This window comes from Oryzias latipes, chromosome 7 (assembly GCF_002234675.1).
Source record: "Oryzias latipes chromosome 7, ASM223467v1".
Classification (NCBI taxonomy): Eukaryota; Metazoa; Chordata; class Actinopteri; order Beloniformes; family Adrianichthyidae; genus Oryzias; species Oryzias latipes.
In genome coordinates, this window is record NC_019865.2 from 9,334,740 (window position 1) to 9,362,552 (window position 27,813).

The window sequence follows — 27,813 nt, forward strand, 5'->3', positions numbered from 1 at the left end:
TGCACCTTCTAGTTCAATAACACAAGGACAAGCAGGGAGATTTCAAGCAGCAAAGACTTGAAGTAATGTCTCGATTATTGTTCCAGCACATGACTCTGAAGAAAGGTCACCTGTTTGTCCTCTAAGCAGATTTGAGTGGAAAAAAAACCTTCATGTGTGACTGGAGTAATCTTTTGTAGTTGTTTAGAGGTTTTAATGTTTCACTGCGAAAGCAATTTTAAAACGGATGAGGAAGTAATCCCCAACAAAACTGGGATTATCTCTTTAAATGACCTTTATCTTGCCATAAGGCATAGAGTGCTTTTCAGCTCCATCAACCATCCCAAGTCTGCTGTGATTACATGCTAAATATCTATTTATATTGACTGGGTTAGAGAGAGGCCACAGCTTTGTGGAACTTCTCTGGTAGCTAAGTACATATGTATGAGGTACAGTGGAACATATTTGCTTTTTGGTGACCTGATTCTAAAACAAAAATGCTTGGAGCTTAATTTAGATAGTGAGGATGAGTAGATTTGAAGAAAAAATTGTGAATTATGTGTTTGAATTTATTCGCAGTTGATTTCTTGGTGTTGCATTTGTGGGGATTAATCTTGGCTCGAATTCTGATTTGCTGAGTCAGTAGCAAACTTTAATCCCTAAAGTAAAGTTATAAACTAACCCTTCAACTTGAGGTTATGGTTTATTATTGAAATGAAAAATGGGGGACAGCAGAAACTTTTAATCAGGTGATAAATAGTACACATTTTTTGTTAAATGTGTGAAAAGGAAGAACAAGAATGAGATTTTAAGAATGGTGCCCTTTTGTTTGGTCTTTCTTTCTTTTTTCTTCCCCGTTAGAAATGCCAGGTTCAAGCTGTTAACTATCCACAGCTTTCTCTATTTAGTTAATTACCCTCTGTATACTTAAGTGTCTGATTTTCAGTTTTTTTTGTGTGTGTGTGTGCTTTGCTACTCATTTGTTGATCTCTTAGTTCATGGTTTTGTCATGAAAAGTTTCTTTTTCTAACGTTTATGTTTCTGCTACACGTCAGGTCTCGTGCATTTTGAGTCTTTAACCACATTCTGACAAAGGCTTGTTCAGATGCATCGATGTAAGTGAATCCATATGAAATTCTTCTGTTTTTTAAAACGACCGCAGGAAAAATAAGCACAAACTTATGTTTTCTACTTAAGTAGTAAGGCTGCGGCATTGCTATAAAGTACTGCACAGGTTGGCAACTTGTGAGTGTAAGTCAGTTTAAGTTCTGTAGTCTGTCAGAATAGGCATTAATATTTACTTCTGATTAAATACGTTTTAACACCTGAGGAGTAAAAGTTTACATCAGAAACAAAAAAATTAGTTACTCAACTCTGGCGCCTCTGCAGGGGACATACATCTACACCAAAACTTATTCATAAAATACAACAAATTTACTTTTAATTGAAGAAGTTAGTAAAATCAATAAAAGCAAAGTTATAAAGAAATCTGATTTCAAGTACTTTTTCTTAAAATTTGTTTTAAAAGCAAGTGACATTAAAAGGATGTTTCTTTTTTTATGTTCTCCCTTTGGGTTGTGATTGTTAATTTAATGTTTGATCTTTTGACCTTATCTTTGTTCTGCTAATAATCCATAGGAACATATGAATAATTTAATTTAACCAAGGATTTTATTTTATTTTGCTATCCATTAAGAATAATTTTATATCCACAACACATCATGTTTGTTTAGAGAACTCGTTTAAAATGATCAAAAAAATTAAAGATTAAAATAACAAATCAACCTTAGTACACACTTAGAAAAGAACAAAAAAAAGACACTTAGAATTATGTGACCTCAATCTGTTGAACAAATGTGCATAAACAAACACAAACAAAAAATATTCTTTATTCAGCAATCCAATATGTTCTGTTTCAGTTGTATTTTGGAAGTTTGAGATTTCATGATAAACCTTAAATGTCGAATTCCCTTCCTAGCAACAGATATTTATTTCTGCTAAAAATCTTTATTGGAATCCATGTGACAGTTTTGTTTTCAAGTTTGTTTCTCTTTTTTTTTTAATAAAAGATAAATCAAGTTAAACAAAAAACTTTTATATCTTTATAGAGATAAAATCCCATCCAAATGTAGGTCAAACTTAAATGAAAAAAACTCAAAACTTCTGCCGACACAAAAAAAACAGACCAAAAGGCAAAACACAGGCAAATTCCTCTGGACAGTGAAATAAAAACATCCTACAGTGCACGTCATGATGGAAATGACATTTGATTCATTGTGCAAAAGTTTGTAAAAAATAGTATTAAAGTGTGTTTCAATATAAAAGATCATAACATTTATTACAATTACATTTTTTTACAATATATACACTGACCCAAATGCCTATCTAAAGATGTGTTCTTGTAAAAAAAAAAAAAAAGACATTTTCCAGTTTAAAAGAATTTTTCCAAATTAAAATCCTATTTCACATTTTTGTCTCTCAAAACATGTATACATATCAAAGAGGCAAATAAAACATTTCTAATGTGACATTGAAATCACGATTCATCAGATTCTGATTTTTTGCAGCGGTTGGGATCAGAATATTCTCCAATAAAAGAGCCATCCTCGTTGAATTCTGCGTCTTCGTCTGTGCAGTTGAAAAGGCTGTCTCTGCTAACTTCATCTTCAAGGGAATCATCCATAGTAAGGAGGATCTTGTCCATCTCCAGCTTTTTATCTCTGGTATCAATGATAAAGATGGATGTTAGAATTTAGAAGAACTTACATAGGTTCAGTTTCATGATAGTTAACAACGCAGCTATAGATATTTACTTATCAAAGTTGAATAAAACAGCTACACAGAAGCAGCAGATTGACTGGTATTTATAAATAACTTTTGTTAAATAGATTTTGTGCAAACAGAAACAGACTTCCAATTACAAAATAAGTTCTTATGGTTTTATACATCACAACAGGATGCGGGGAGGGATGCATGCAGCAGGCAGCACAGCAGGGAAGGAGCAATACGAGAATTGGGAGGGCTTTCTACAATCACTTCACTAATTGCTAATTGCCAAGGCTCCAGTTCCAAAAGCAATCTCAAATCTCTTTACAGCAGCTATGGAAATTGTCTGGGTGCAGTGAGGAGATGTGAAGAGTGGGACGTGTGTCTGTGTGTGTGTTGGGGTAGGCTGGGGGTGATGACTGCAACTGGCAAAAGGTGGAGGGGAGGGTTGGGACATATGGAATCCCAGACAAACAGCCTGTCATTCCTGGTATTCCCAAGGGCTCCAGAGCGGCAGAGATTAGATGCCAATTTACAGCCTGGACTCCAGCCAGCTCTCAGGTATCTCGCCAACCAACAAAGGGTCACCTCAAAGATTAGATGTATTTTTTATGCCTTTTTTTCCAGCTTCTTACACTAGATTTTTTTTTCCTTCTTTGCTTTTTGTGTTTATGACACAAACTGTGGTATTTTCACAAACAATCAGGTGTTTGTGACGGTGAATTAACTCAAGTGGTGCAGGCGTTCTGGTACCTTCATGCAATGTTCACACTGGGCCCAGAAACGGCTACTTCCAATGAAAAGCCTATGCAAACGTGCATATATGCACGTCCGAGTTCAAAAGTCTAGCATTCACGTGTCGCTACACAGTTTTTGGGCCAACATGTGGTCATTGAACACGCATTGAAAGTTAAACCAGTTTAATTCTGACCAATCAGGGACTTGGATTTAGTTGTGACGTATGGGTATGGGTAGCATCCTTTTCATTTCACTAAAGCACCAACCATTTGAAAATTGATCATAGAGGAGAAATTAATAATTGCAGTTTGTGAGGACTGGAATTACATAACACCAAGTCTTTTATATATCGGAATAGAGCTGTGAAAGAAAAGCCTGGAGCAAGATTAATGAGATTTGCACCGCTTTGAGATTTCTAAACTAACCTCTTCCAACTGTGAGTTCATGCGCTACTATCAGGTAGCAGCAGTTCAGTGTGAACACCAAAAGTGTGTCCAAGAAAGCCCGTTTAGCACGTTTTTGAGCGTTCATCACATGCCTGGTGTGTACGTATAAGAGTCACATTACACTTGACACTTATGTCAAACACAAACATTGTCTTTTGAGCAGGGTTATAGAAAAGGTGCAAACTTTAGATTACAAATTGGGTCTCCTTCACAGTGATTTTTAATAACCTATCTAATCTGTCCTATTTCATAAGGATATTTCCTATGCAAGCCACATAGGGTCTGCATTTCAGCTCTTATCAATAGTCCTTTCTCTGACGACTCCAGAGGCCTGACGATAAGTGGCTGTTATCAAAGAGTAGTGGAACGCCACAGCCGCCTCAGCCCGCCCACAGTGACTTTGAATACAGCGATAAGACGGAGTTGAGAGCAGAAGAGCCCCGGCTCACTCCGCACTTTGGTCAGAATTTAGCCCAGTCTCAGCTGTTTCCATAAAAAAATGTCCTTCCTTTTTACAACCGGGTAAGGAGTGATGAAGAGGCACATCACTGAACAGAAAGTAATGACATTTGTTTCAGCATTGAACCAAACTGATTTGCTTTACCGCCAGAAAATCTCAAGTACCATCTGGCTTCCTCCCCACCTCATTGTAAGGGTTGCTAAATTTGTTTAAAGGTATAAGAGGGAGAGCTTCTGCACATCTGCTACATCTGATCACAAACTGAACATAAAACACAACGATTCATCAAGAAAAACTGCTTGAGCAATAATCCCTTGTACCTGAAGTGGACAAAGGGGAAGAGATGTTATTCACAGTTCCCTAAATGGAAAATAATCTGAAGCATAATTATCACTTGTAAGCTCCCCAGACGCATGGCACACCGGAGAGTGGTCTATTGCCTTTAGAGATTCAAGGGGCATGAGAGAGCCCTGAGAACAGGTCCAGGCCAGGAAAACATCATCATAGTAAAGCTAAGGGCACTCTGGAGGGAAAGTGCTGTGAACATCCTGAGCAAACCAACCATGACAAGCATTTTAAGCAGACAGCTGGAGTAAAAATCTGCACTGACTCACAAAAACGTGTCAAAGACCCAACAGTTATATCACAGTATTAATCTTTTCTTCTTTTTTACTATGAATCCTGCTCTATGTGGCTAACAAAAAAACAAAGAGAAAGTTTGCCAAGAAATATAATTAAAAACACAAAATATATATCTGTGACTGCAGATAATTTCTATGATTTTCATCAACTCTAGCTCTTTAAAAGGAAAAAGGCTGACAGTTTCACCTCAAACCCATTCTCTGAATCTAGGTCAGCCCTTTTTCTCTGAAATTAAGACCATTTCCATAAGCAGTAATAGGAATCTCTTTCTGTTAATATGCATATAAAGGACTTGCATGTCACTGACAGTAGCTGTGTATCCTGTAATATGCTCTTTTGTATTCCAAAAAGGAGACAAAAGACAAAAAAATAATCAGGATGTCATAATGGTTTCTTGGCTTTGATTAAACCAGATGTATCTGTGATAAATAATGATGATAATGGTCTGGTTCAGTCTTTTTCTTTTAGCTTTCCTCCATGGTAAATAGTTTAAGTAACAGCTTAAATAAGGCCCACCTTAAAATTCTACATTCATGAGAAATTTTACTTAAAAGTATAGCATTTATGTAAATTCTCTCATCTAGAGGTTTATATAGAAATGTATTATTATCGAAGACTCAAGGTCCATTTGCTACAAAAAACATAAAACAAATAAAAGACTTAAGAATATAGAAATATATTTTAAAAAAGCATATACCCAAACTAAGAGACTTTTCGGTGATATGATAATAAACTTTAGGACGCTTTTCTTTTCTATCTTAATATTGAATCAAATTATTAAAAGGATTTCTAGGATTTGATTTGCCTATTTCTCTATTTTTTACTTGATGTTCCTTAAAGACCTACTCCAATCAGATTTTGATGTATTGTAAAAGCATTTCCAATGTTCTTTTATGTCTAATTATGCTCCTTTTAGCCAAAATCCAAAAAACACTATTTGAATGTTTTTGACAGTCTTTAAATGTTTGACATATCCTTGTAGATAGATAGATATACATTTTTGTTGTTTTTGTACTATTTCTGCTTTCATTGCTTGAAATTAACCAAAATCCAAATTTTCTAGGTCATAGTTTCAGCAGAGCAGCTGTTCATCATAAATTTCCATCTGAGTCGGCCTTCCTCCACTTCCCGTCATCCCTTTGGGTACCCTTTTTTCCACTAGCTTACAGCCCCCACACCCCCAAGCTAACATTACCAGTGCAAGCAATATTAGAGCTTTCCAGTCAGAGCCAGATGCCACCTCAGACGAGAATTGTGTTTTCAAGTATTTGAACAAAGAAATACTCAGAAATGCAGTTTTAAGCTGAATTTTTTTGTATTTGTCCTCCATTCTCAGAATGTTAAATAGTGTTAAACCCAGAAACACTATTTTCATTGGAGTAGGTCTTTACATTTCTTTGCAATGAAAAGAACAGACTCTTTTTTTATTGACTGTAAAGGATAATAGATATTCGAGCAAACATTTCTCCACCATCTTCTTCTTTTCAGTTTGTTGCTGATGACTTCTTTAAATCTAGTGACAATATAGGACGGCACTGCTTTATTCCAAAGAATGAAGAATACTTATTTTCCTAATAATATTCATTCTCTCTATCAAGGTACTCTCAACAGTCTTTCATTTATTGATCTATTATAATGTTGCTAGCTACTTCACATATGGTGGTGTCCCCAGCTTTTCAAAGGTTGTCTGCTTTGACTAGCATCAATCATTGTTTAGGTGCTAATTTTCCGCAGATTATTTTAAATGATTTGACACTGTTCTTGGCTTTAGAGTGTGTCTGAAAGAAAACTACAAAGCTCGGTATATTGTTATACTGAGCTATTTAAAAGAACCAATACCTATATTTTCAGCTGAAAAATATATCCAATCATAGATTTTGTAATCTGACAAATATTTCAAAGTAATTCTTTATGCCTGATTTACTCTTATTTGAATCACTATCAATTAACCTTTTTTAATTCAAAGCAAACCCACACCACGTCTTGACTGTCCCCAACTCAACATGTCACATGTGAGCTACAATGGGCTTGCTTTGATGATTTTAGAATAAATTTAAAATGGATTTTAATATTAGTGTGGCACGGTCAGACGACTTATGTCTCTGAGCTCTTACAAGTTACCTTGCTCTTTTTCTAAGATTTTCAGGTTGGTTTTTATTGGTTGTCTCCTCTATCCACAGATAAACTTTAGGGAATTGAGCTTTTCAGTCCCAAATATGTACTGTTCTGCAACTGACTCTGCTATATATACACGGTAGAGATTTATCTGACGATTTGGTTGTCTTTTTGTGTTTCTTTGATAGTTTGATTTTAGATTTATTTTTACCTTTTTGTTTTATTTCTATTTTTAGTATGTTTTTATCTTCATCTGAATTGAAAACATTTTTTTTATAATTTCTAGGAGCAAAAAAGGCAGTTTTATTGAATTATATGATTTATTCTATTATTTATTGTATAAGAGACTACATGATGGACTTTACTATTTGATAAGGCAGGTAAACAATGTTAAATACTGATAGTGGGCTACTTTTAGTCAGAATGCAGGAGTTATAATTTTTTTCTGGTTTTCTAGACTAATCTAGCTAAAGAAGAAGAAAAATAAAACTACCTTGAAATGAATGCTTGACTGTTATCACCAAAAAGCAACCATGCCAAGTAGGATGTGCACTGCGAGCACGGTCTCCAGGGTCGCCTTGGCCGTTCTGTTTCACCATGACTTTTTCTTCATCTTTTTATCTATTTCTCTCTGTGCTCCACAGAGAGCCACTTTTCCCTCACTTTAAAGGTACCTCTTTCTGGAGTGCACCACTGAAATTATATAGATAAAAAAATGAAATATGGGTGTAAAATACGCCTTGCGGGTTGTTGTTTAAAGTCAGAGCTTCTATGCAGCTTGTAGTAACAAAGCTGCATTGTTCTACAAATCTTTGTCCTAACATTTTATTTCAGTTGATACACAAATACCAAAGTAATCAAGCAGTTCTTGAGAACGTTCCCGCTATTTCTGGGAGAACTGTTGGTATGCTGTGGTCAAAAGTACATGCAGTGGAAGGCTTTTGCAAAAATAAGAATAAGTTGACTCTAAAGTCACAAATGCTAAAAAGGCATCAATGGAAATAAATAGATAAAAATACACATAGTACGTTAACATTAAATAGTGTAAAAGGAGGAGAGCCAAGCACAACTACACGCTGTTGCTTGGGCATTTGTCACAACTGCTCCAACGGGTGGATACAAGCTGTCTGCAGGTGCAAATAGGAAAACTTGTACGATCAAAGTATGTATCAAAGTCATAGACTGCTTGATGAGCCCGGTGAGACGCAAATACGTCATACAGGTTTTTCATATTTTCCACCCACCCCCCCAACCCTGCAAACTGCGCAAGTGTTGTTCAAGTGATAAGTGATGCACCTCCACTTGCCTTAAGATGCAGCTGCTCCTCTCTACGACCCTCCACAGGACTGGACGACCCAAAAACCCATTGCATCTGTAGTTCTCAACCCCCAGTACAGGTGCTAGTGACTAAGACTTTGCAGGAGTGTCAAACTCCAGGCCTTGAGGGCCGGTGTCTTACATGTTTTCCAACACACCTGCAGTAGAAGCTCCTTCTTGGTAAAACACACCTGATCAAGGTAGTATCCAGCAGATAAGGCAGGGTTTCTGGGAAACCAGTAGAAGGGCGGCCCTCGATACATAGAGTTTGACACTACTGCAAAAACTAAATGGGAAGAAAGCTAAGCCAAGATCTGCACACTACTTTAAACCACACCATTGATTACCTATCCCGTTAATTGGTGAGAAAACTGGCTTTCAGGCTGATCCTGGTAAAACTCATGAATGCGTGGTTTGCTTATAGAGTGGAAAGAGAAACATAACTGTAATATTTGTCAACCAGAATATATATTCAAATTTACAATGTTAGGATCAATACAGCATTATGGATTACAGGAGATTACAGGAGAGAAAAATCTCATATCATCACTTTTCTGCACTACAGCTGTTTTCATGCTGTGTGGGCGTACAGCTCACCTGTATTCATCCATCATTCCTTGTGACTCCATGTCAGATTGGGGCTCCTCCTTCGCTTTCACTGCAAAAAGGGCAAGGCCAATGTAAAAGGGAAAAAAAAACTTTTTGTTTTGCTTGTTTAGTAGATACAAACACTTGCTCCAAAATCCATCTCCTACAACAACCTTTACGCTGAACTTTTTAGAAAGTGAAACAAACAGCATCTCCACTGTTAAACATTTCAATGGGCCTTTTCTATTCCCAGTCGGTTTCTGCAAAAAAGATCTGTTATGGTATTTCGGCACAGAAATAAAAACAGGAAGGAGAAAAAGGCGGAGTTCATAAAAAGAATTAAATGCGCAAAGGGGTAATGATATAATGCTGAATAAATAAATAACTTTAAAGTCTTGTCAAAAGCTGGTGCAAATGAATGTCCATAAAATGTGTTTGAAAGGGTTTTTCGTTAAGAAAACTAATCTGCACAAGTTTTCAATACAGTATTTATAGCCCTTATTGTATTGCAGTGGTTTGTTATAATGTTGTATATTGTTCATAGTAAAACTACAGTGTTCCCTCTCTATATTGTGGTTCACCGTTTGCAGTCTTGCTGATTTTCTTTCAGAGCAATTTTGCATGCTTTTTTTAACAGTGCACTGTGTTCTGCATCCTGATTTGCTGTTGACTTTGTCAATCAGTCTCCTCTGCATCATCTCTCCTGTACAGAAAGTGCCAATTCTACATTAATTTTCAATCGCACACAGATCATCATTTTCATTATATAATACTAGACTTATTTTTCTTCAAAGGTTTGAACTTTCAGAGTTTTATATAAGAGCGAAAAGTGTGCAAATGTCCATCACTGTACTTTATGGAAGCGATTCTGTAGCATAATTAAAAATAAAAGTTTCAAAAAGTTCTATGGTAAATGTGTGCCAAAATTCATTTAGAAATATCTAATTTGACAATTAAAATGGATTAACAGAAATGCTTTTTAATTTTCAAAATGTAGCTGCATCAAATGACTCCAAATTAAAATGAAAAATCAATACTTCAAAATGCTTTTTCATTTTCTACTATTCTGTCATAATTCAAACGAAAATGCAAAGAGGGGATTGCATTTTCATTCTAACATCCACCCTGTGAATAGTGTCCCATATCTCAATTCGACATTTCCAAAATGAAAATGCAATCCCTTCTTTGCATTTTCGTTTGAATTATGACAGAATAGTAGAAAGAAGTATTGAAGTATTGATTTTTCATTTTAATTTATTGATGCAGTTACGTTTTAAAAATTAAAAAGCATTTCTGTTAATCCGTTTTAATTGTCAAATTAGACATTTCTAAATGAATTTTGCTACACATTTAGCAGAGAACATTTTGAAAATAAAATGTCAAATAGCATTTTCTTTATCATTTTAATTAAGTGACAGAATAAGCGGTGTTGAAGTAGAAAATGAAAAAGCATTTTGAAGGAATGCTTTTTCATTATAATTTTTAGTCAAAAATGCAGCTTCATTTTGAAAATGAAAAAGCATTTCTGTACTTGACATAGTACTTGACATTCAGTAGTACGAATTCCATGTATTTTAAATTTAATTCAAACTTTTCAGAGAAAAATGTTAGTTGAAGTCCTCAAGTCAGCTGACAATGATCACATTATTGATAAAAGCTGACAAATCTCGTTCATAAAGAGAATATGTAAGCTTACCTGCATATTTTCCAGCTTTTTTCTTCAATAAAAAGTAAACACTGAGTGCAGCAAGGACAAGCATGGCCAAAGCACACATGGTCCCGATGATCCAGCCCTGTATTGAAGCGCCTTTATGTCCTTTCGACTCACCTGTGAATGAAAAATGTTTAAGAGACAGATTTCAATAATTTTCTGGATATTCAGATTTGCATGGTAATAGTAGTTGACCTATCACATACAATTGTAGATTTTGAGAAGCACAGGAACATGAAAACCAAAAAAAATGTTTAATTTATTTTTTAGACTACTTGTAACTAAAATTCTTTTTTAATAGCACAAAACTCTATTTTTTCTCAGGTCTGAATTATACAGAAACAAAAGCTAATTTCAACATCACGATAGAAAATGCTAGTACTATCAACTCTAAACACTACTGACAGCGACCTTTCTTTTCCCTCACCTTTGACTTGTGTCTGGATTACATCTTCAAAAAAGCTAGCATTATCAAGTAGATTCTTGGCCATGAGGCGTACAGTGTACTTGGTTCCAGGTTTGAGGCCATCAATGATGTGGAAACTTTGAGAAGCGTTTACAGCCTCTGAGAAGTGCCATTTACCATCACCTATATACAACCAAGAATGCACAGGGAGCATTGTGTTTGAGCAGCTATACAATAGCAAACTTCTTAAAGTCCCACTCCAATTATCTTTGAGCTATTGCAAAAGTGTTCCTAGTGGTCTTATCATGATAATGCCGTTTAGCCAAAATAAAACAAAACGGTGTTGTTTTTCTAGGACATAGTTTCTGCAGAGCGACAGTAGGTTATTAGAAATTCTCTTCTGAGTTGTGGGTGGGACTGTTGGCGCACTGTGAGCGAGTCTTTTTTTCCCTTCATCCCTTTGTTTACACTTTCTCCAGCTAGCTTACAGCCCTTCACAATCCCAACCTAACATTACAGGTGCAACAAAAATGGCAAGCATAATCAAAGCTATCCAGCTGTACAGTTTTGAAGCAGATCCCAAATCCGACGAGGAAAACCAAGACGTATGCACTAGTAGACGAATGAATTCAGTTGTCAACAAGTGCATGCATCAGAATGGAGCGGAGCACGGAGCCTGTCGATTTTTAGATTTTACGTATTTAGCCATTATTACACGGCTATTCATTATTCATCACGATTTGAATAAAGGAATACTCAAAAAACTACTTTTCTTAACTGTTGCTACCTCTCTCTCTCTCTCTTTCTATCTAGATAAAACTACATATGTATATATATATATATATATATATATATATATATATATATATATATATATATATATATATATATATATATATATAATGTCCTCCATCATTAAAATGATGCTACAAAAACATGTTTAAAAGCACCACAAAAAAAAACAATTTTCATTGGAGTGGGTCTTTAATTGCTTCCATAACACAATCCTTGTTAAATTGCTGTATATTCTTGTTGCATGTTTAAAATGGAAAAATAAAAGGGAAAAAAAATCACAGCTGCTCCAATACACAGAATTTAAAACTTTGCTTCAAAATTCACTGAACATATCACTCAAATTCCCGTAAATATAAAGCAAGTTGGGAACAGCAAAAAGTAGCTTACGGTTATTCATATAAGCCACATAAAGCTGCAACTCCCTCTGCTTTTCTGTGGCAGTCCAGCTGATTTTGGCAAAGGTGTCACTCACGTAAGAGCTTATGTTCAACAGGGCTGGAACTGATAAAGAAAGGAGAAATGGAAGGAAAAAAAAGTCAGGTAGGCAGAGAGAAAAGGAGATGGAAAGCAGGAAAAGAGGATTAGGAAAGGCAAATAGGATCCCCCGCAGCTTGAGAACTGGATCTTACAGAAACCCTTTTAGGCGACACTTCTAAAGACAAGTCTGGGCCTTTGACTTAATTGAGAAGAGGTGGATCTTATTTCATAAAGAAAAGATATATAGATTGTCGACAAGACTGACATCAAGTCTTCAGTCGTTATTAACAAAAGCTGGCATTTCCTGACAACCAACCCACCACCAGGAGATATGAGAACAGATTGAAACCACTCCGCATGTCAAATCCTATTGTGACTTGAGAGTTCACATGTATCAAGATAGGATCACATGAGCATCACAGCCTGTGCATGTGAGGAGTGTACCTGCAGGAGGAGAGAAATAGCATGGCATAGAGATGAAAAAAAGAGAGGTCGGAAAGGGAAAGAAGAAAATTTCTGCTCCAGCTCTGACAGATCCTGGGTGCAACAAGGGAGCTCCATAGACTACATCAAGTCAGAGATGGAAGTGGGAAATATGGGTGATTGGGAGTAACTGCCCCACTAAAACATATTCTGCAGCAGAACACCACTGAAGCAGGGACTGCTCGATAAATCCAGATTGCAAATGGAAAGCATGGCTGTCGCTGTTGCTTTAAAAAGTATAGGTTTTCTCTTTTTCTAAAATTGCCTTCAGGAATCATGGAGATTGTACTTGTACAGCCATAAAGGGCTAAATTTTGCCAAGGCGACAACTGGTTGCACGCTACACTGACACACCAACAACCTTGTCTATCTCTTCCAGCACTGCAATGCTGCATAACTATCAGCTGCCGGTGGTGATATATGCTGCTCTGAGCATAGGCCACAGCTGGAGATTTTCACAGGGAAGGAAAGAAAATTAACTACAACCAAAGATTATAGAAACATTGAAAGTTAGCTTTAGGGTCTGAAACCCCCTCACAAAACAAGACTAATCAAAAAAGATGCAACCAAACAACAAGTGACCACATAATTTATTTATTTTTTCTATGTCTTCTGGTGTATTATTTTCAAACAAACTGATCTTGCACCTAAAAAAACAGCAACTTGGCTCCACATTGCTGGAATTATTACATGCTGTGCCGATCACAGAAAACATGGAACATTAAATTAGTGTTTGATTTTTCCGGCTTTAAATTGAACTTTTTTGAGAAAAATTCCACTACAAGTTTAGAGCTGAAAACAATGTAGGTGTTCAAATGCTGTGCCAGGAAGAAGATAATTTAATCTCTGGAGAGTTTTTTTTTGTACTTTTGAGGTATGTGCTCCTTTGTGCTTTTTGTTTAGTTTGCAGCATGCTTTGCCTTGACTGCTTTGCTATCTCATGAGATCTGATGGCAAAAAAAAGCTTTTTTTTCTCTGTTCTTTTTTAGCTGTTAGCGATTCTCTAACATTTTCATCCTCTTTTTTTTGTTTGGTTCAAACAGTGTTTCAGTGTTTTACTTCTGTGGTTCAGTTTTCTGTGTTTTACACTTTTCGGCTAAAGACTTACTGACACACACAAACTCAAAACTGTTTTCTGATTTTTGTTTCGACAAAAAAAAGTGAATTAGATCTAGATTAGTTGATTTTTTTATATTTTCCTCAAAACTAAAATTCGTTTATTTTAAAAAAAGATATTTTATTTTAAAAACATGAAGCAAGATTTCATAAATTGTATGGATTACTTCTGTCTTACCTTGTCAAACCCTGCCTGTTATATCCCTTGATTCAAGAAGGGCCTTCTTTGTGCTGCTGGGGTCCATAAATCTTTCTGCACTGCATTGTGACTAACATGCCCTGAGGGCAGCTCTTTGAAACGGCTATTTTATCTGCCTATGGAGCCTGTGCTTAACCACATCTGCAAACAATGCAGCTAATGGCTTTCATACTGGAAATCTGCAGATGTAAAGAGGCTGAGCATCACAGCAAAAGATTTAAAAGTCATTTAAAAAAAAAAAAACTGAAAACATAGGGACCCGTGTCAGATGACGCTAGCATAATAGCTAATAGGGATAAAGTATTAGCAAACTATCCTGAGTGAAACATTCATTGCAAATCCCATCACCAGGACATCACCGGGGGTTTTTTTTTGTCTGAATTAACTATGATATTTCTTTTACAGAAAGATTTTTGTATGTTCAGTCTGTTTTAATGTTATAAAGTTATTTTTACAAGCTTTATGCTTTGGTTGTGGTAAAAAAAGTCCCACACTTTAGATGAGGTGCTGCAAAACATTTAATAAACTGTTAACAAAGGTAATTAATACATTTGTTAAGCTTGTAAGCAGTTCAGTAATATGGACTTTGAAGACATTTTAGATATTAATGAATCTTATTAAAACTTTCAGGTATTTGCAAGACACCTGTAATGCAAATAAATATCTTACTAGCATCTTACACATTAATAAAGCCTGTTCATTTGTTAAGTTAGTTAATAAAACTTAAGCTTATTAACACTTAGGCTTTTGTGAGACCTCTATAATGCTAATAAATGTCCCACCAGAACCCCAAACAATAATATTACGTATTAATTTCTTAACAAAGGTTGTTAATAAATCATATTAAGCTTATTAACACTGACACATTTGTTAGGCATCTATAATGCCAATAAATGTATCATTAGCATCTTAAAAACATTCTAATAATAATGCTTGTAAATGTGTTAACTAAATAATTTAATAAACCTTAATAGATTTATTGTACTAATAAATGTCTTACTAACACCCTAAAAATTATACTATAATGCTTGTTAATGCATTAACAAAGATTGTTAAGGAATCTTACTATAAAGTGTTACCGAAAAGGTTTGTTTGTTTAACAGTTTTGTTTCACTTTGGTCACTAAAAAAAGGTGTCACACATACTTAGAGCTACATTAATGAAGATAAAAATCCAGGTTAACATTGTAGCAATTGCTACTCTGGCTCACGATACAAATGCCACAGACACCTATCCTCAATTGGATAAACAGTTTCTGGTTAACATGAGCAGTGAAATTAAAACAAAAATAATCAGAACAGGAGGCACAGGTCAAGTAAAAGTGTTAGAAGTAAGAGCTCTGTCTTCTGCTCTGATCACTGGTGGAAGCTGTCCTCAGAGTTCTAGCCACATTTCCTGGATGCTGCACACCTGACTCTCACTCACTCAATCAACCACAGCAAACCTAACCAAAGTATTGTTTGTGCCACTCTGCCTTCCTACTGAGCGTTACATTTGGACCTGATCTTTTGACCCTGACCCAGACCCAGTTTGGATGCCGCCTGCCCTGACCCTCGCCTGTATTCTGACTTTCCTGTTTCTCCTTTGATATACTAATGCCTGCTATTGACTCCTGCCTGCCTGACCCTGATTTAGCTTAGTGGACTTTTAGCTGAGCTAATAAACCTGTTGCATTTGGATCTGCCTGTTCTTGTGACAAAAAGGAGGTCTTAAAACTGCTGCATCAGCATAGGAATCATTGCTTTTTTCATTGTTTAATAAAAACCAGTTGAAGGTGTAAACCAATTTCACCTTCACTTTTATTGCTAAAGTATACTTGTATACATTGATAGTTGACATAATAAAATTCTAAAAACTGAAATGTAAAGATAAACCTTTTTCCTGCACATCGATTATTCAAAAAACTATGAAATACAGTTGAAATGGTTCAAATAAAATGAAATAACGAAAATTAAACAACCTTGAGAGGCAAAGCTTTTGATTTTCTATTTTTAAAGATTCACGATTCAAGCCTTATAAGGTTTGAAAGGTGGATGGCTTCCATGGCATGGAGCCTGATCACCTGGCGCTTTGCTGTGTGGCGTGTGCATGCTCTTCCTTATGCAAATGTGATTTTTCTTTTCCCAAGAAATCTAGCCTCCTCCCAGTGTCAAAACCAAGGCCACATGTAGGCATGGCCAGAGCAGGGCTGGGCAGGGCTGCCCCAGACGCAAGTAGAAAAAAATAGATAATTAAATGTAGCCCCAATAGCCCCAAAACCAGTCTCCTGATTGTGCTGGTCCCTGCCTGGTAGATGCAGGGGGTGGAGTCAGGAAGAGCATTGAACATAAAACTTTATAGACATATATATACTGTAAATGGATAGATGAAATCATATTATGATAGCATGGTTTTCTTTGTGTTTTAGGCGCTCGTAGGTATATGACACCCCAAACTCTCAACACACCCAGACTTGACCCCAGTTAGTCTCCCTGCAACCCATACTGGAGCTGCCTAAATCCAGGACTGTCAAAAACCATGTTTTATCAGATAATTTGAGATATTTAATGTCTCCTGGAATACTTTTTTGGTTTTACCACTATTTATGTGGTCCAGTGCAAGAGTGACAACCTGTCCAATTACTCAAAAATAACAATGTTAGGCTCCAGTTAGCACTCCGGTCCCAACTAGGAAAAGTCAAATGTAGGAAATAAATATTGAACAAACTTTGAAGTGCACACTAACCCTGCTGAACACCTGGATCTGAGATCCTTACAAACCTGTTTGACAGACACTCGTGCTCGACAATCCACTGAGGTCCAACACATTTTTGATACTCTTTGGGTGGGATTTAAAACTGTGAAGGGGTTTTCTGTTGACAAAAAGTGGCATTGCTTCACAGTGTTACTCAAATTCACTCACCTGTTTCAGGTAAAGTCTCACTTTCTTGGGACAGTGGAGGTCCACAACTTGCTTTAGTGCAGGCCCTGAGGTGAATGCGGTAGCGGCTGCCTGAGTTTAATCCTGTAAGTTGCCACTGGGTGATGTCAGCTCCTGTGATGTTTATCTCGTGAGAATCAATCACCTCCAGTGTACTCTCATTTACTGCAGACAAGAAAAAAAAAATGTCAGGTCAGTTTATTTCAGACGGAGCCTACAACAAATCAACGGCAAAAAAGTCATCATTGTTGGGTCATGGTGTGTACTAATGGAACACAACTGTAGGGGGGTCAATGGTTGATGGGGAAGAAAGGCAAAGAGATGTCAAACTAGCTCATGCGGAAGGAGAACATGGGGAAATACAAGACGTGACAGGTAAACTGAGGAGAAATACATTATGACGAAGTACAGGAGAATAAAAACAAAATGTGGGTGTAAACAGGTCAAATGGATTACAGATCAGAAAAACAATAACAAAAATAATCAACTTTACTTATATAAACTGATGTTTAAAAAAATGACATATAAATGATACCATTATATAAAGCTGAAAAAATATAGTATCTGCAAAAAGAAGTCAACATTTTTGTCTAAAAAATATGAATAAGAATCAAGTGTTTAAAGTAAGATGATTGCAAAACTGCAGGTTGTCCTAAATTCTATGTAGGAACAGTCCGTTAATATCTTATTAATTTATTGAGTTTTAACACTGTTTAATGGATGTATTTGGGTTGTAAGAATCACTGCATATTTCCCAATTTTTGGTGAGAAATCATGTAGGCTGCACTAACACCAATTTATATTTAATTCATGAAACAGCCAGTAACAATGCATTGACTACTCTTAATTCAGGTGGTGATTCAGATCAACCTAAAAAAAATAATAATAAAAACTAACACCCACTGATTGTACACTGTAGGAATAGCGGCAAAGTCTGACATCTGATTTGAAAAGGAAAAAGCGTGAAGAAGGGGACGGGGTGTATTGAAGAGCTGGCCAGACTCCGTGGGTGCAGGTGGGGGCGGCAGCAGGGCTGTCTTTGCCTTCATAGCTCTCACAAAAGACCTCAGAAATGTCAGCCAAAGAGAGTTCAGGCTTTGAAAATGGAGTGTAGTGAAAGCCCACACTTATTCTTTCAACCTAACTGTACACAAGTATGATGCATGAGGAAGTACACCTAACTAAAAAAACAACAACAGTGGAATTTACAATAGGAACAAACACCATTTACTTATTTTTAATTTATGCTGATCCATGCAAAAATGTAATAAAAAACAATGGGGAAAATGTTAATACACAAAGTGAGGCAGCCTCCAATAAGTCAGTGGTTGAGGACTGCAGTGGAGTGTTTGGTGTCAAACAGTGCCACCAACTGTCTAACATGTTAACAGAAAGGAAGAGAAAGGGTGGTGAACTTCAATTGAAGGTTTTAAGACTGAATAAACAGGTTGAAACTGATTTATATAGGGAAAATATATTTTAAAAAAAAGAAAAACCCCTCTTTATTCTCTTTACTTCCTTGGGTTATCTTTCCCTTACATTTTTCCTTATTCAGCATCCATATTGCTCAGCAAAATACAAAACCATTTAATGATAAAAAAAAAGAAAATGTCATAAAAGCAGTGAAATGTGTATTGTCTACTATAAAGACAGGTAGATAGACAGGACTGCGACTACATACAGAGGTGGTACTGGAGGAGATAACCAGAGAGGATGCCGTTTGTCGCCAGAGGTGGTCCCCATACCAGCAGGACTGAGTCAGACTTGTAGTCTGAGGTGGTTAGGATGGGCAGCAGTCCTGGTGCTTTCAAAGGAAAGTAACATTTGTAAGTTTACTGTACTATTCAGATATATCAAAAAAATTCATCAAAGCAAAATTTTAACAATTTATAAAAGATAAGTTTTAATTATATGGCTCTTTTCTTGAAAAAGTTCAAATTAGATAAAACACACACACACACACAAAACCAATTTTACTGGCATGGGTCTTTAAAACGTGCTTTCTACTTGTATTAAGGGAAAAGTGCTTTACAGTAACAATTTCCATTCATCCAGGCACACATCCTCTCGCCCACACACACTAATGACAGCAAAGCTGCCATGCCATGCGCAAGCCAGTCCACTAGGCAGAAGCAATAAAGAATACAGAAGTTCATTGTCTTGTACAAAGACACCTGGACATGCAGAGCGGGAACCAAACCTGCAACAGTCGTATGAAGTTTGCCCTATGCGCTAATATTTTTACATCAAATAAATTAGAAATAAATTAGGAATCAACTGGCAGCACCTTCAGTGAAACCAAAAGCTGAACTTTGCTTTGGATTAGCGGCTAAAATACTGCAGGTTTTGATACGTGGAACTAGAGTTTATAACATCAATTGAATGGTATGTTTACCTCCTTCTGGAGTGCTGAAGGTGACAGGATCACTCGTGGGCCCATTCCCCTTGCTGTTGAAAACCCTGACAGTGAGTTTGTACTCTGAGTAGGGTTTGAGCCCTGGCACGATGGCATAACTCCCGTTTCCAGGAAAAGACATGGACTGCTTTTCATTCAAGATCTTCTCTGGATCCAGGAAACTTCTGGTCCTCACCCAGTGAACCTATGAAATGTTAAACACAGATAATGGTAAACAACTAGACTGACAGAAATGTATAGTGGTCTACATTTGACAGCTTTGTTTGCCACTAACTAACGTACTTTCCCTGTAGTTTTGGCAGTGTTGTTCATAATATATTTACAACAATACACAGAGCATGAAAAAGAGATTCACCACTGAACACATAAATGTTTGGAAAAATGTTAATGTCTTTTTTTTCAAGTTATCAAGGTTTCGGCCAAAGTGCAAGTAAAATCTTAGCTCCATGTGTGCAGAAGAAGAGAAGGTTTTTTTGTTGAGTTTGTCGTCTGCAAATGGTGCACATTTGTTCCAAGACAGCATCATTGTTTTACGGAAAAACGGATAGCTAATATAGAAAATTGACAGCATAAGTAACATCAGGGACAAAACCTGGACGCAACCAAATTAAATTTCAGGTACACAAGCCGTCTCCGGGTGCACGTAACTTTATTACACTGACCCGTGTTTTACAGCCAATATCCATCACATATCAGTTTTGCTGCTCAGCTGTTGTGTGAACAACATGATTATAAAAGCTTTAGTGTAAAAATGTATAATCAACAGCCGATGTCTGGAAGCCTTATAGTATTTCAATGTGGCGCCTAATAGAAACTGTTATAAAGTCAAATGATGAGCATATGTTTCCTTTTTTATATGACCCATTAAAAGTTGGCTTTAAATAGGTCTTAGTTTTAAGTTATGAAACTGTAATGGAAAAAGAAAATGGATTTAAGTGGAAATGAAAAACAAATGAAATCCCTTGTAGTGTGTAGGGCAGGGGTGTCAAACTTCAGGCACGAGGCCCGGGTGTGTTTCGCCAAAAAGAAGCTTCAATGGCCATGTTGGTTGGAAAACATGTTGGACACCAGGCTTCAAGGCCTGGATTCTGGCACCCCTGGTGCAGGGGAATATTTGCATAAAACAAAAAGTGGAGATTTTGATCAATTAAAGACCCACTCTGACGAAAACTGTGTTTTTAACATGTTTTTGTGGGATTTTTCTAATGATGGAGGACATATTTAGAGAAAATTAGATTCAAATTTTACTTGTGTCCTGATTTCTTTATTTAAATTGTGCTGTGAATCAGCAGCAGACAAAAAAAATGCTGTTTGAAAAAGGTTGTATTTGTTACACAGAAAATAAGATGTAAAATAAGACAACTGGGAAAAAGATCAAAAGATGATCAGCGTGGGACTTAAAATGTCTAAATCAAGGTCAGTTTTGTAAAAAAGAAGCTTATTCTCTAGAGGGAACCAATTATTTACATCTAAAATAAGTTTTTCATTAGGCAAGTTTCTGTCTTAAACATTTGCACTTTTTTCATCAGTACTATTTACTAAACCCCTAGATCAATAAGCCAGTATTCCACATTTTTGTACTATTGTAGTAGTTCTCCCTTTTGTGGTATAACTGTTTTCAGGCCAAACTTACTTCATAACCCCCCAGATGACCTCGAACTGTAGCAGGTGGTACCTGGGTCCAGCTAACTCGGAGAGCAGTGGTGTTGATCACCTCAACTGCTACGTCCTGTGGTGCTGTGGCTGGCCCTTAAGAAAGATGGGGGAGGTCAGTATCACGGACATGCTACAAACATCAGAACTCTCCCAACAGGACATGGTAGCACAGCTACAAGGGGTTTAACTGAGCAAAACAGGGAACCACATCACCATTTCTAAATGTGAATTATCGTAATTTCATTGTTTCAGTATTTAAAGCAGAAAAAGGTAGAAGCACAACTGATGGCAGGGGAGATAACATTTTGCTAACAGAGGTCTACGCCAAATGAAGTGTTGTGATCTGTCAAATCTCCTGCAGCTTCACCCAAAGAGTTGAGAATGTGACATCCTTCTCCTATACAAAGGTTATCTGGCACCTGCCAGATTTAGCAGCAGGTTGTTTTGTTTTTTTGGGGGGGGGGGATGGGGAGATGGGAAAAGCACTAAAGCACACAAGGTCAAAACCTTGTGTAACGAGGAAAAAGCAGAAAAGAACTTAACCTGACACATTTTCCCACAGACAATGCCACACGACAACTGAGGATGCAGTTGGAAATGATAACATAGATGTTGAGAGTCACAAGAAAAACAGCAGCCAGGTAAGCTCAAGGTGTAGAACAGGAAAAATAAAAATAAAAAAACAACTTACTATCTTCTCCAGAGTAACCTGTGACCACCTTAGGCTCTGGGGCCCATCCAAAGCTATTCCTAGCTTGAACTTTGATCTCGTATGGAGCAAAGGCAGGCGTCCCATTCACGACATAGGAGGGTCTTTGGACTAGATACTCTGTCCACGCATCTTCCACTTTCAGTCTGCGGTAGCTCACCTTGTATTCAAGGCCTGGTCCATTGGATTCAGTCGGCAATAGTGGCTACAAGATAAAAGCATGTAGATAATTGATAGAACAAGACTCTGTATTTGTTTTCATGAAGTTACCAGTGCACTATCAACAAAAAATAAATCTCTTACATCCCAGCTGATTTCCATTTGGTAAGGGATATGGCCTTGAATTTTAATGTTTTCTGGATTCCTGTCAGGTACTATAACAAAAATGTATGGGGTTACATTGTGTTTCCTCTGAAAAAGCAGATTTAGATCATTTCAGTGAATTATGTTTAATAAAATATGGTGAGTCTCACCAGTGGGGTCTGTGTTGTGTCTCTCAGATGGCTCACTGGGGGGTCCAGGCCCAATGGCATTAACAGCATAAACTCTAAACTGATACCTGAGGTTTCCGTACAGAGCCAGCTCAGCTGTTGCCTGGTTACCAGGAACCCTCTTCAGCTCCTTCCACCCCCCTGGCTCCCATTGGTTCTCCTCATACTCCACTACAAATTCTGCAGAGACACCAACACATTTGGTCATCATTGTACAGCTAACAACCACTGTGGCAGATGCTTTGAAGCATCTGGGTTTTCATAAAGGAAAGAAGTTCAGGGGTAAAGGCTGAATTGCTTTCTAAACGTTAGAAGAAGTGTAATCCCACACACTTTTCAAAAAGAGTAAACATGGAAACCGGGGGCATGCTTTGTTGGAGATGAAATGCCTGCACTGAAGTGTTTTTCTTTTGTGCAGGTTTTTAAACAGAATTGGATTAATGACTGATTTCATTGAAGTTAATTATCATGAACCTTGTCTGTTAAACCTTTGGTATATTTACATATTATTACTCTGTCATTTTGTCCAAAAACTTTCCAGTATTTTTCTGTGTATGTGTGTGTGTTCTCAGCTAAGAAACCATAAACCAACATCCCTATTTTGTAGCATTACAAAGGAAAATTAGTCAACTTTTTCCCCTTTAGTACAAATGTTTTTGCATTTGTTTGGTTTTATGCAGCTTTTATTTGGCATAAATGTCACTAATAATCCTGACTAAAGGGAAAAGAAGATGTACATTTTTTCATTTCTGTTACTCTACTTTGGACACCATGTAGTGTATGTGCTCTTATAGTTTAATCAATGAACAGTGGACTTAGATTATTGTACTTAATGCAGCCATGAGGGTAAACTTTTATGCTTTGTTCTGAAATGCTAAAGATTAAAGCAGCCAGCATGAATAAGAGATACCGGTATATAAAAACATGGCTTTTATTTTTCATTTTATTCTTTTTTTATAAGCCCTAAATTTTACACTCATACAAAAACATATTTCACAAATCCTTTTGTAGCTTTTTGGTTCCAGCATTAAAGGTTTTATGGAACCTTAGCTGCGTTTCCATTACACATTATCCAAAACTTTATCAAAATTCTAAAAATGTTGAAAAAATAAATTTCGCAATTACACAGTTTCCATTAAATCATAATTGTGTGAAACCAAATTACATAATTCAAGAACATGGCAATGGTTGTAAAAAATCCTTTGATTTACAGCAGATGCATTCAATTTTCTGCCACAACACTAGCGCTCATTATCCTCTATCAAAGCAGATGTCACCGTCTTATTCAGCCCATGGAGCGGCAAACTCCTTTCACGTGGGAGGGGCTTTGGATGCAGCGATTTTGGGAAATTGTAGTTGGTGATTTTACAGAGGAGCTGTGGATCCATCAATTCTACATGACACATTCAGCTTTTGATGAACTGTGTGAGTACTTTGGGACCTCTTGTGGCGCCCACTGTGCAGTGCCAAAGGCAGCCAGTTCCTACCAAGAAGCATGTTGCCATCCGGTTGTTGGTCACGCGACTCATTTAATTTGAAAAAAGTGTTTCCATTACAGTTTCGCAAAATATATCAATCTCGATATGCCTTAAAACCACTTCCTCCAAGCGCAAAATCTTTTTTTCGATAAATGCGAGTTTTGTCAATATCACCGTGTTTCCATTGGGCTAATTTATTATCGCAAATACAATTTGCGCAACTGGTGTCTCAAATTTGGTTGCTCCTCTTTAAATCGCTCGGGTGAATTGGCTCCAATTTTAAGCCAGTATTACATTTGCTTTGTCAAATTCAGACGTGTACCTGTGACAGAGCTGTTGTGATCACTTCCAGGCTTCCATGAAATAACAATGTTCCTTGAATCCTTGATTTCAATTATCTTTAATCTCTCTGGAGCATCAGGAACGTCTGCATAAAAAAAGAATATTCACAAAACTTAGTTCTCGTTTTTTTTTTAAATAAACAAGCAAAAATAGGAATGAATTATTAAAAGGTGACATTTTTAAAAGATGGATAAAACCAAACCTAGCACGATAATAAGGGCAGTGGCTCTGACTTCATCCAAGCTGGTTCTGGCAATGCATGTGTACATTCCCTGGTCTCTCAGGTTCACGTTCATGATCTGCAGATTGTGATCACCTCTGATGTATCTGAGAAGAATGTGACAGCAAAGCTAAAATGGTGATTTTAATTATAAAGTCGAGAAAAAAGCATTGAGTTAGCCCACCACCACTTAATTCATGGGGCAAACTCCGCTCTGACTGCAAAAATGAACACACAGTTATGCACAATTGACTCATTCGAACCACAATAAAAAGGAAAATCCACATCTAATATGGCATTGTTGCTTGTGTTTTGGTCAAAAACCACAGTAGAGAGCAGTGCAGGGAAAAGCTCTAAACATAAAGTTGCATTAAAATCTAACAGCACTTGGAGGTGTTACTGCTTTTGTTATTTGAAAAAGCCTGAAAATGGAGCCACGTGATCTCTGCTGCTCTACATGTAACAGGAGCTCCTCTTCAAGTTATTCATCTCTGTTTTCTTGCTTTTAACAGCAACACAATTATGGGATTTTATTGCCCATTTGCTTCATACTGTTTGCCTTTGAGTGCAGAGAAAGCACAAAATACTATTTCAAGTTCCCATGCTTTCATTATTAGGAATAATAGAAAAGAACAATCTACCAGGGTTTTATAACCCCTCACTGTACTAATAAGCTGATATGCAAAAATCTTTTCTACTCTATTGGAAAGAGTGTGACTAAGAAAAGGTTATCTGGCTCTCAGTGCTGCGGTCTGTGTTGAGGAAACAGGAAGCAGGCGGTGTCTGTGCTGTTGGTCCATTAAAGGCTGTTGATTGTCAACAGCTTGGCTTGATTGCAGCTCAACACTAAGCTGTGTTTCTCCTCGTGGAGCTCTCTGGTCGTACCTGATATGAGCCGACTGTGTCTTTGTGTATTCTTCTTGTTTTGATATGCTCATTTAGAAATCGCTCCAAATAAGGAAGTCCTTGTGAAAGCAATTTTTCACAAAGTAATCAAAAAGTAATGCAATCTTTTTTTAGATGGCTAACATAATGTTTTTTGTGTGTTATTTTTCATTTACATGTTTATTATAAGGCAGTGTTTTCAACCTTTTTGAACTGAGGTCCCTGTTTTTTATGTTTTGTAGATTTTTATTTTTACTTGAAAAGGACCAACATTATATTAATGTTTCTAAGTGAAATTGTAACTAGAGAACATAAAGTTGACAAAAATTGAAGTTTTATCTTCATTATTTTTGAGCAATTAGGCAAAACCTGATGATCTTTCATGGCACACTAGTGTACAGCAACCCACTGGTTGAAAAAGACTGATTTAAGGAACAACGGTGAGGTCTCAGCAAGCAAAACAACAACAAAAAAAACCTTACAATCCATCCATCTATCCATTTCTTAACCCACTTTCTCACTTTCAGAGTCATGGGATCGCCAGAGCATAACCTGGCTACAGTTGGACTAAGGCAGGGTATACCCTAGACAGGTCACCAATCTGTGACAAGGTCACACATTCACACATACACACTCACAGTCACACCTAACAACTAATTAACAACATTAAAGTAAATGTCCTAACCTGGAGCTGTTCTCTTCCGACAGTAAGATCTCCTCTCCATCTTTCCTCCACTCCATTACAAAGCTGCCCTCCAGACTTTTATCATACGTCACCTTGCATACTAATTTAGCTGAAGTCCCAATGATGATCTGCTTGTTTTCAGGTGGACTCACTATTTTGGTGGGATCTAGAGAAAGAAGACAAGCATGTCATGATGATGACTTTTCCTTGTGAACTGCAGCCTAAAAATTCTAGATTTGACCCTGTAGATGTTTTCTCTATGAAGTAAATATTTTGGTCTCATTTTAAGAATTTGATTTAGGGATTTTTTTTTATTAGCTAAAACATATTTTTCTTTAGAAATGTTCATATTTGCAGAAAAACTGATATTTTATTACTTTTACCAAATATGTTGAGTAGAAATAAAAATGTGTGATAGCCAACACAAGCTTTACCTAAAAATTCTTAAACCAATTTATGTTAATAGGTATGTTACTGTTATAACCTTCAAAGTAAAGAGGAGGACGGGACACTGTGGCAGGACAAATGCCAATGATTTCCAGATAAGGATGTACTGGATTATGTGTTGAGTTACCTTTGACATCCAGAAGTGCAGTAATACTCGATGTTCCCTCTGTGTTTTTGACCACACACTCATACTTTCCACTGTCACTTTCTTCAGCATTAATGATTTTCAGTGACTGGTTGTTATCAAAGGTAGAAAATCGTTCCCCAGTGATGACTGCCTCCTCTTTGATCCTAGAAAGAAAAAGTTACCATGACTTATTTGGTAAGAATATGAAAGTGGGTTCCTGTAAGACACAGATGGATCAGTCCTGTTTACTAGCTTTGAGTGGCACAAAAAATATTTAATTTCAGATTTCTTTAACTTTGAAACACTCTGATTTTCCACTTACACTTACAGGTCCACTTATGTGGACCTGTAAATGAGCTGAAGTGCTTCTTAACAAGGTGTAATTACATCATTTTCAAGGACAGGAAGAGGATTATCTCATTAAAAAGATCATATCAGACTGATGTACAGACACTAAAAGTAGTGTGGGCTTAATAGTATGAGTCAGTGCATTGATTGGTTCTCTTTAGGCTGTTCTAGATCTAACCTAAGTGATTTTTTTTATGATCTCTAACACAAAAATCAAGAAAAAAGTTCATTGCATTCACTTACCAAGAAATGCTGGCTGGAGGAGAGCTGAAAACACTGCAGTTTATGACTATGTTATCTCCCAGGATCACTGCATACTCTTGGACGTCCTTCGTCAGTATCTGGGGAGGCTTGCCTAAAGTGAAGACAAGTCAAATTACAGCAGCTCCAGGGTGGAGTTATAAAAGCGGGCAAATGTGAGCATCACATGTTCCGTTCTGAGGCTACAGAGATAAGTCAGTTTAACAGTTTACCTGCTGACAGAAAGATGTTGTCATTCACCCCAGTTTATTTTTTAAATGTGATTTATTTGTTAAAGTGGTATTAGTTGTCACGCTCCTGGGTGTGCGAAAACTGTTCTTGGCATTTGACTTGTCCCCTGAGGGAACCGTGAGCTGCAGCCACAGCTGTGCTCAGGAATCATTTGGTAGTTGAACCCCCCCTGCAACCCTGTAAAGCTGAGTGTCGAGGAGGGAGTCTTTGGTATGGATTTGAACCCATGACCTCCCACTATAGCAGTAGGCCACAAAGTTAGTTGTTTTATAATTCTTTGTTTTTACAAACTGTAGTGGTCCTTTGCTATATCACAGTTCACCTTTTGTGGTCTCGCTGTTTTGCTCATTTCTTTTCTGA

At 36.9% G+C, this 27,813-nt stretch overlaps 1 protein-coding gene across 6 annotated transcripts in view; it reads right to left on the bottom strand.

The window, feature by feature from the left end:
• Positions 1 to 1,631: 1,631 nt before the first annotated feature.
• Positions 1,632 to 27,813, bottom strand: part of LOC101160163 (neural cell adhesion molecule L1-like protein) — a 59,279-nt gene continuing 33,097 nt past the window's right edge. Inside the window, exons 11-29 of one of the 6 annotated variants that reach the window (XM_020704548.2) lie at positions 27,205 to 27,316; positions 26,614 to 26,777; positions 26,040 to 26,205; positions 24,452 to 24,576; positions 24,230 to 24,334; positions 22,412 to 22,609; positions 22,242 to 22,312; positions 21,921 to 22,143; positions 21,773 to 21,808; positions 21,207 to 21,322; positions 19,553 to 19,757; positions 18,839 to 18,961; positions 17,140 to 17,322; positions 12,351 to 12,464; positions 11,190 to 11,351; positions 10,748 to 10,879; positions 9,061 to 9,121; positions 8,811 to 8,880; positions 2,588 to 2,699 (exon numbers count right to left, since the gene is read on the bottom strand). In XM_020704548.2, coding sequence (XP_020560207.1) covers positions 8,811 to 8,880; positions 9,061 to 9,121; positions 10,748 to 10,879; positions 11,190 to 11,351; positions 12,351 to 12,464; positions 17,140 to 17,322; positions 18,839 to 18,961; positions 19,553 to 19,757; positions 21,207 to 21,322; positions 21,773 to 21,808; positions 21,921 to 22,143; positions 22,242 to 22,312; positions 22,412 to 22,609; positions 24,230 to 24,334; positions 24,452 to 24,576; positions 26,040 to 26,205; positions 26,614 to 26,777; positions 27,205 to 27,316 — 2,366 coding nt within the window. In that variant the 3' untranslated portion in view covers positions 2,588 to 2,699. Of the gene's footprint in view, positions 2,700 to 8,810; positions 8,881 to 9,060; positions 9,122 to 10,747; positions 10,880 to 11,189; positions 11,352 to 12,350; positions 12,465 to 17,139; positions 17,323 to 18,838; positions 18,962 to 19,552; positions 19,758 to 21,206; positions 21,323 to 21,772; positions 21,809 to 21,920; positions 22,144 to 22,241; positions 22,313 to 22,411; positions 22,610 to 24,229; positions 24,335 to 24,451; positions 24,577 to 26,039; positions 26,206 to 26,613; positions 26,778 to 27,204; positions 27,317 to 27,813 lie in introns of all 6 variants that reach the window. The other 5 variants (XM_020704545.2, XM_020704546.2, XM_020704549.2 and 2 more) reach the window with 5 other exon arrangements.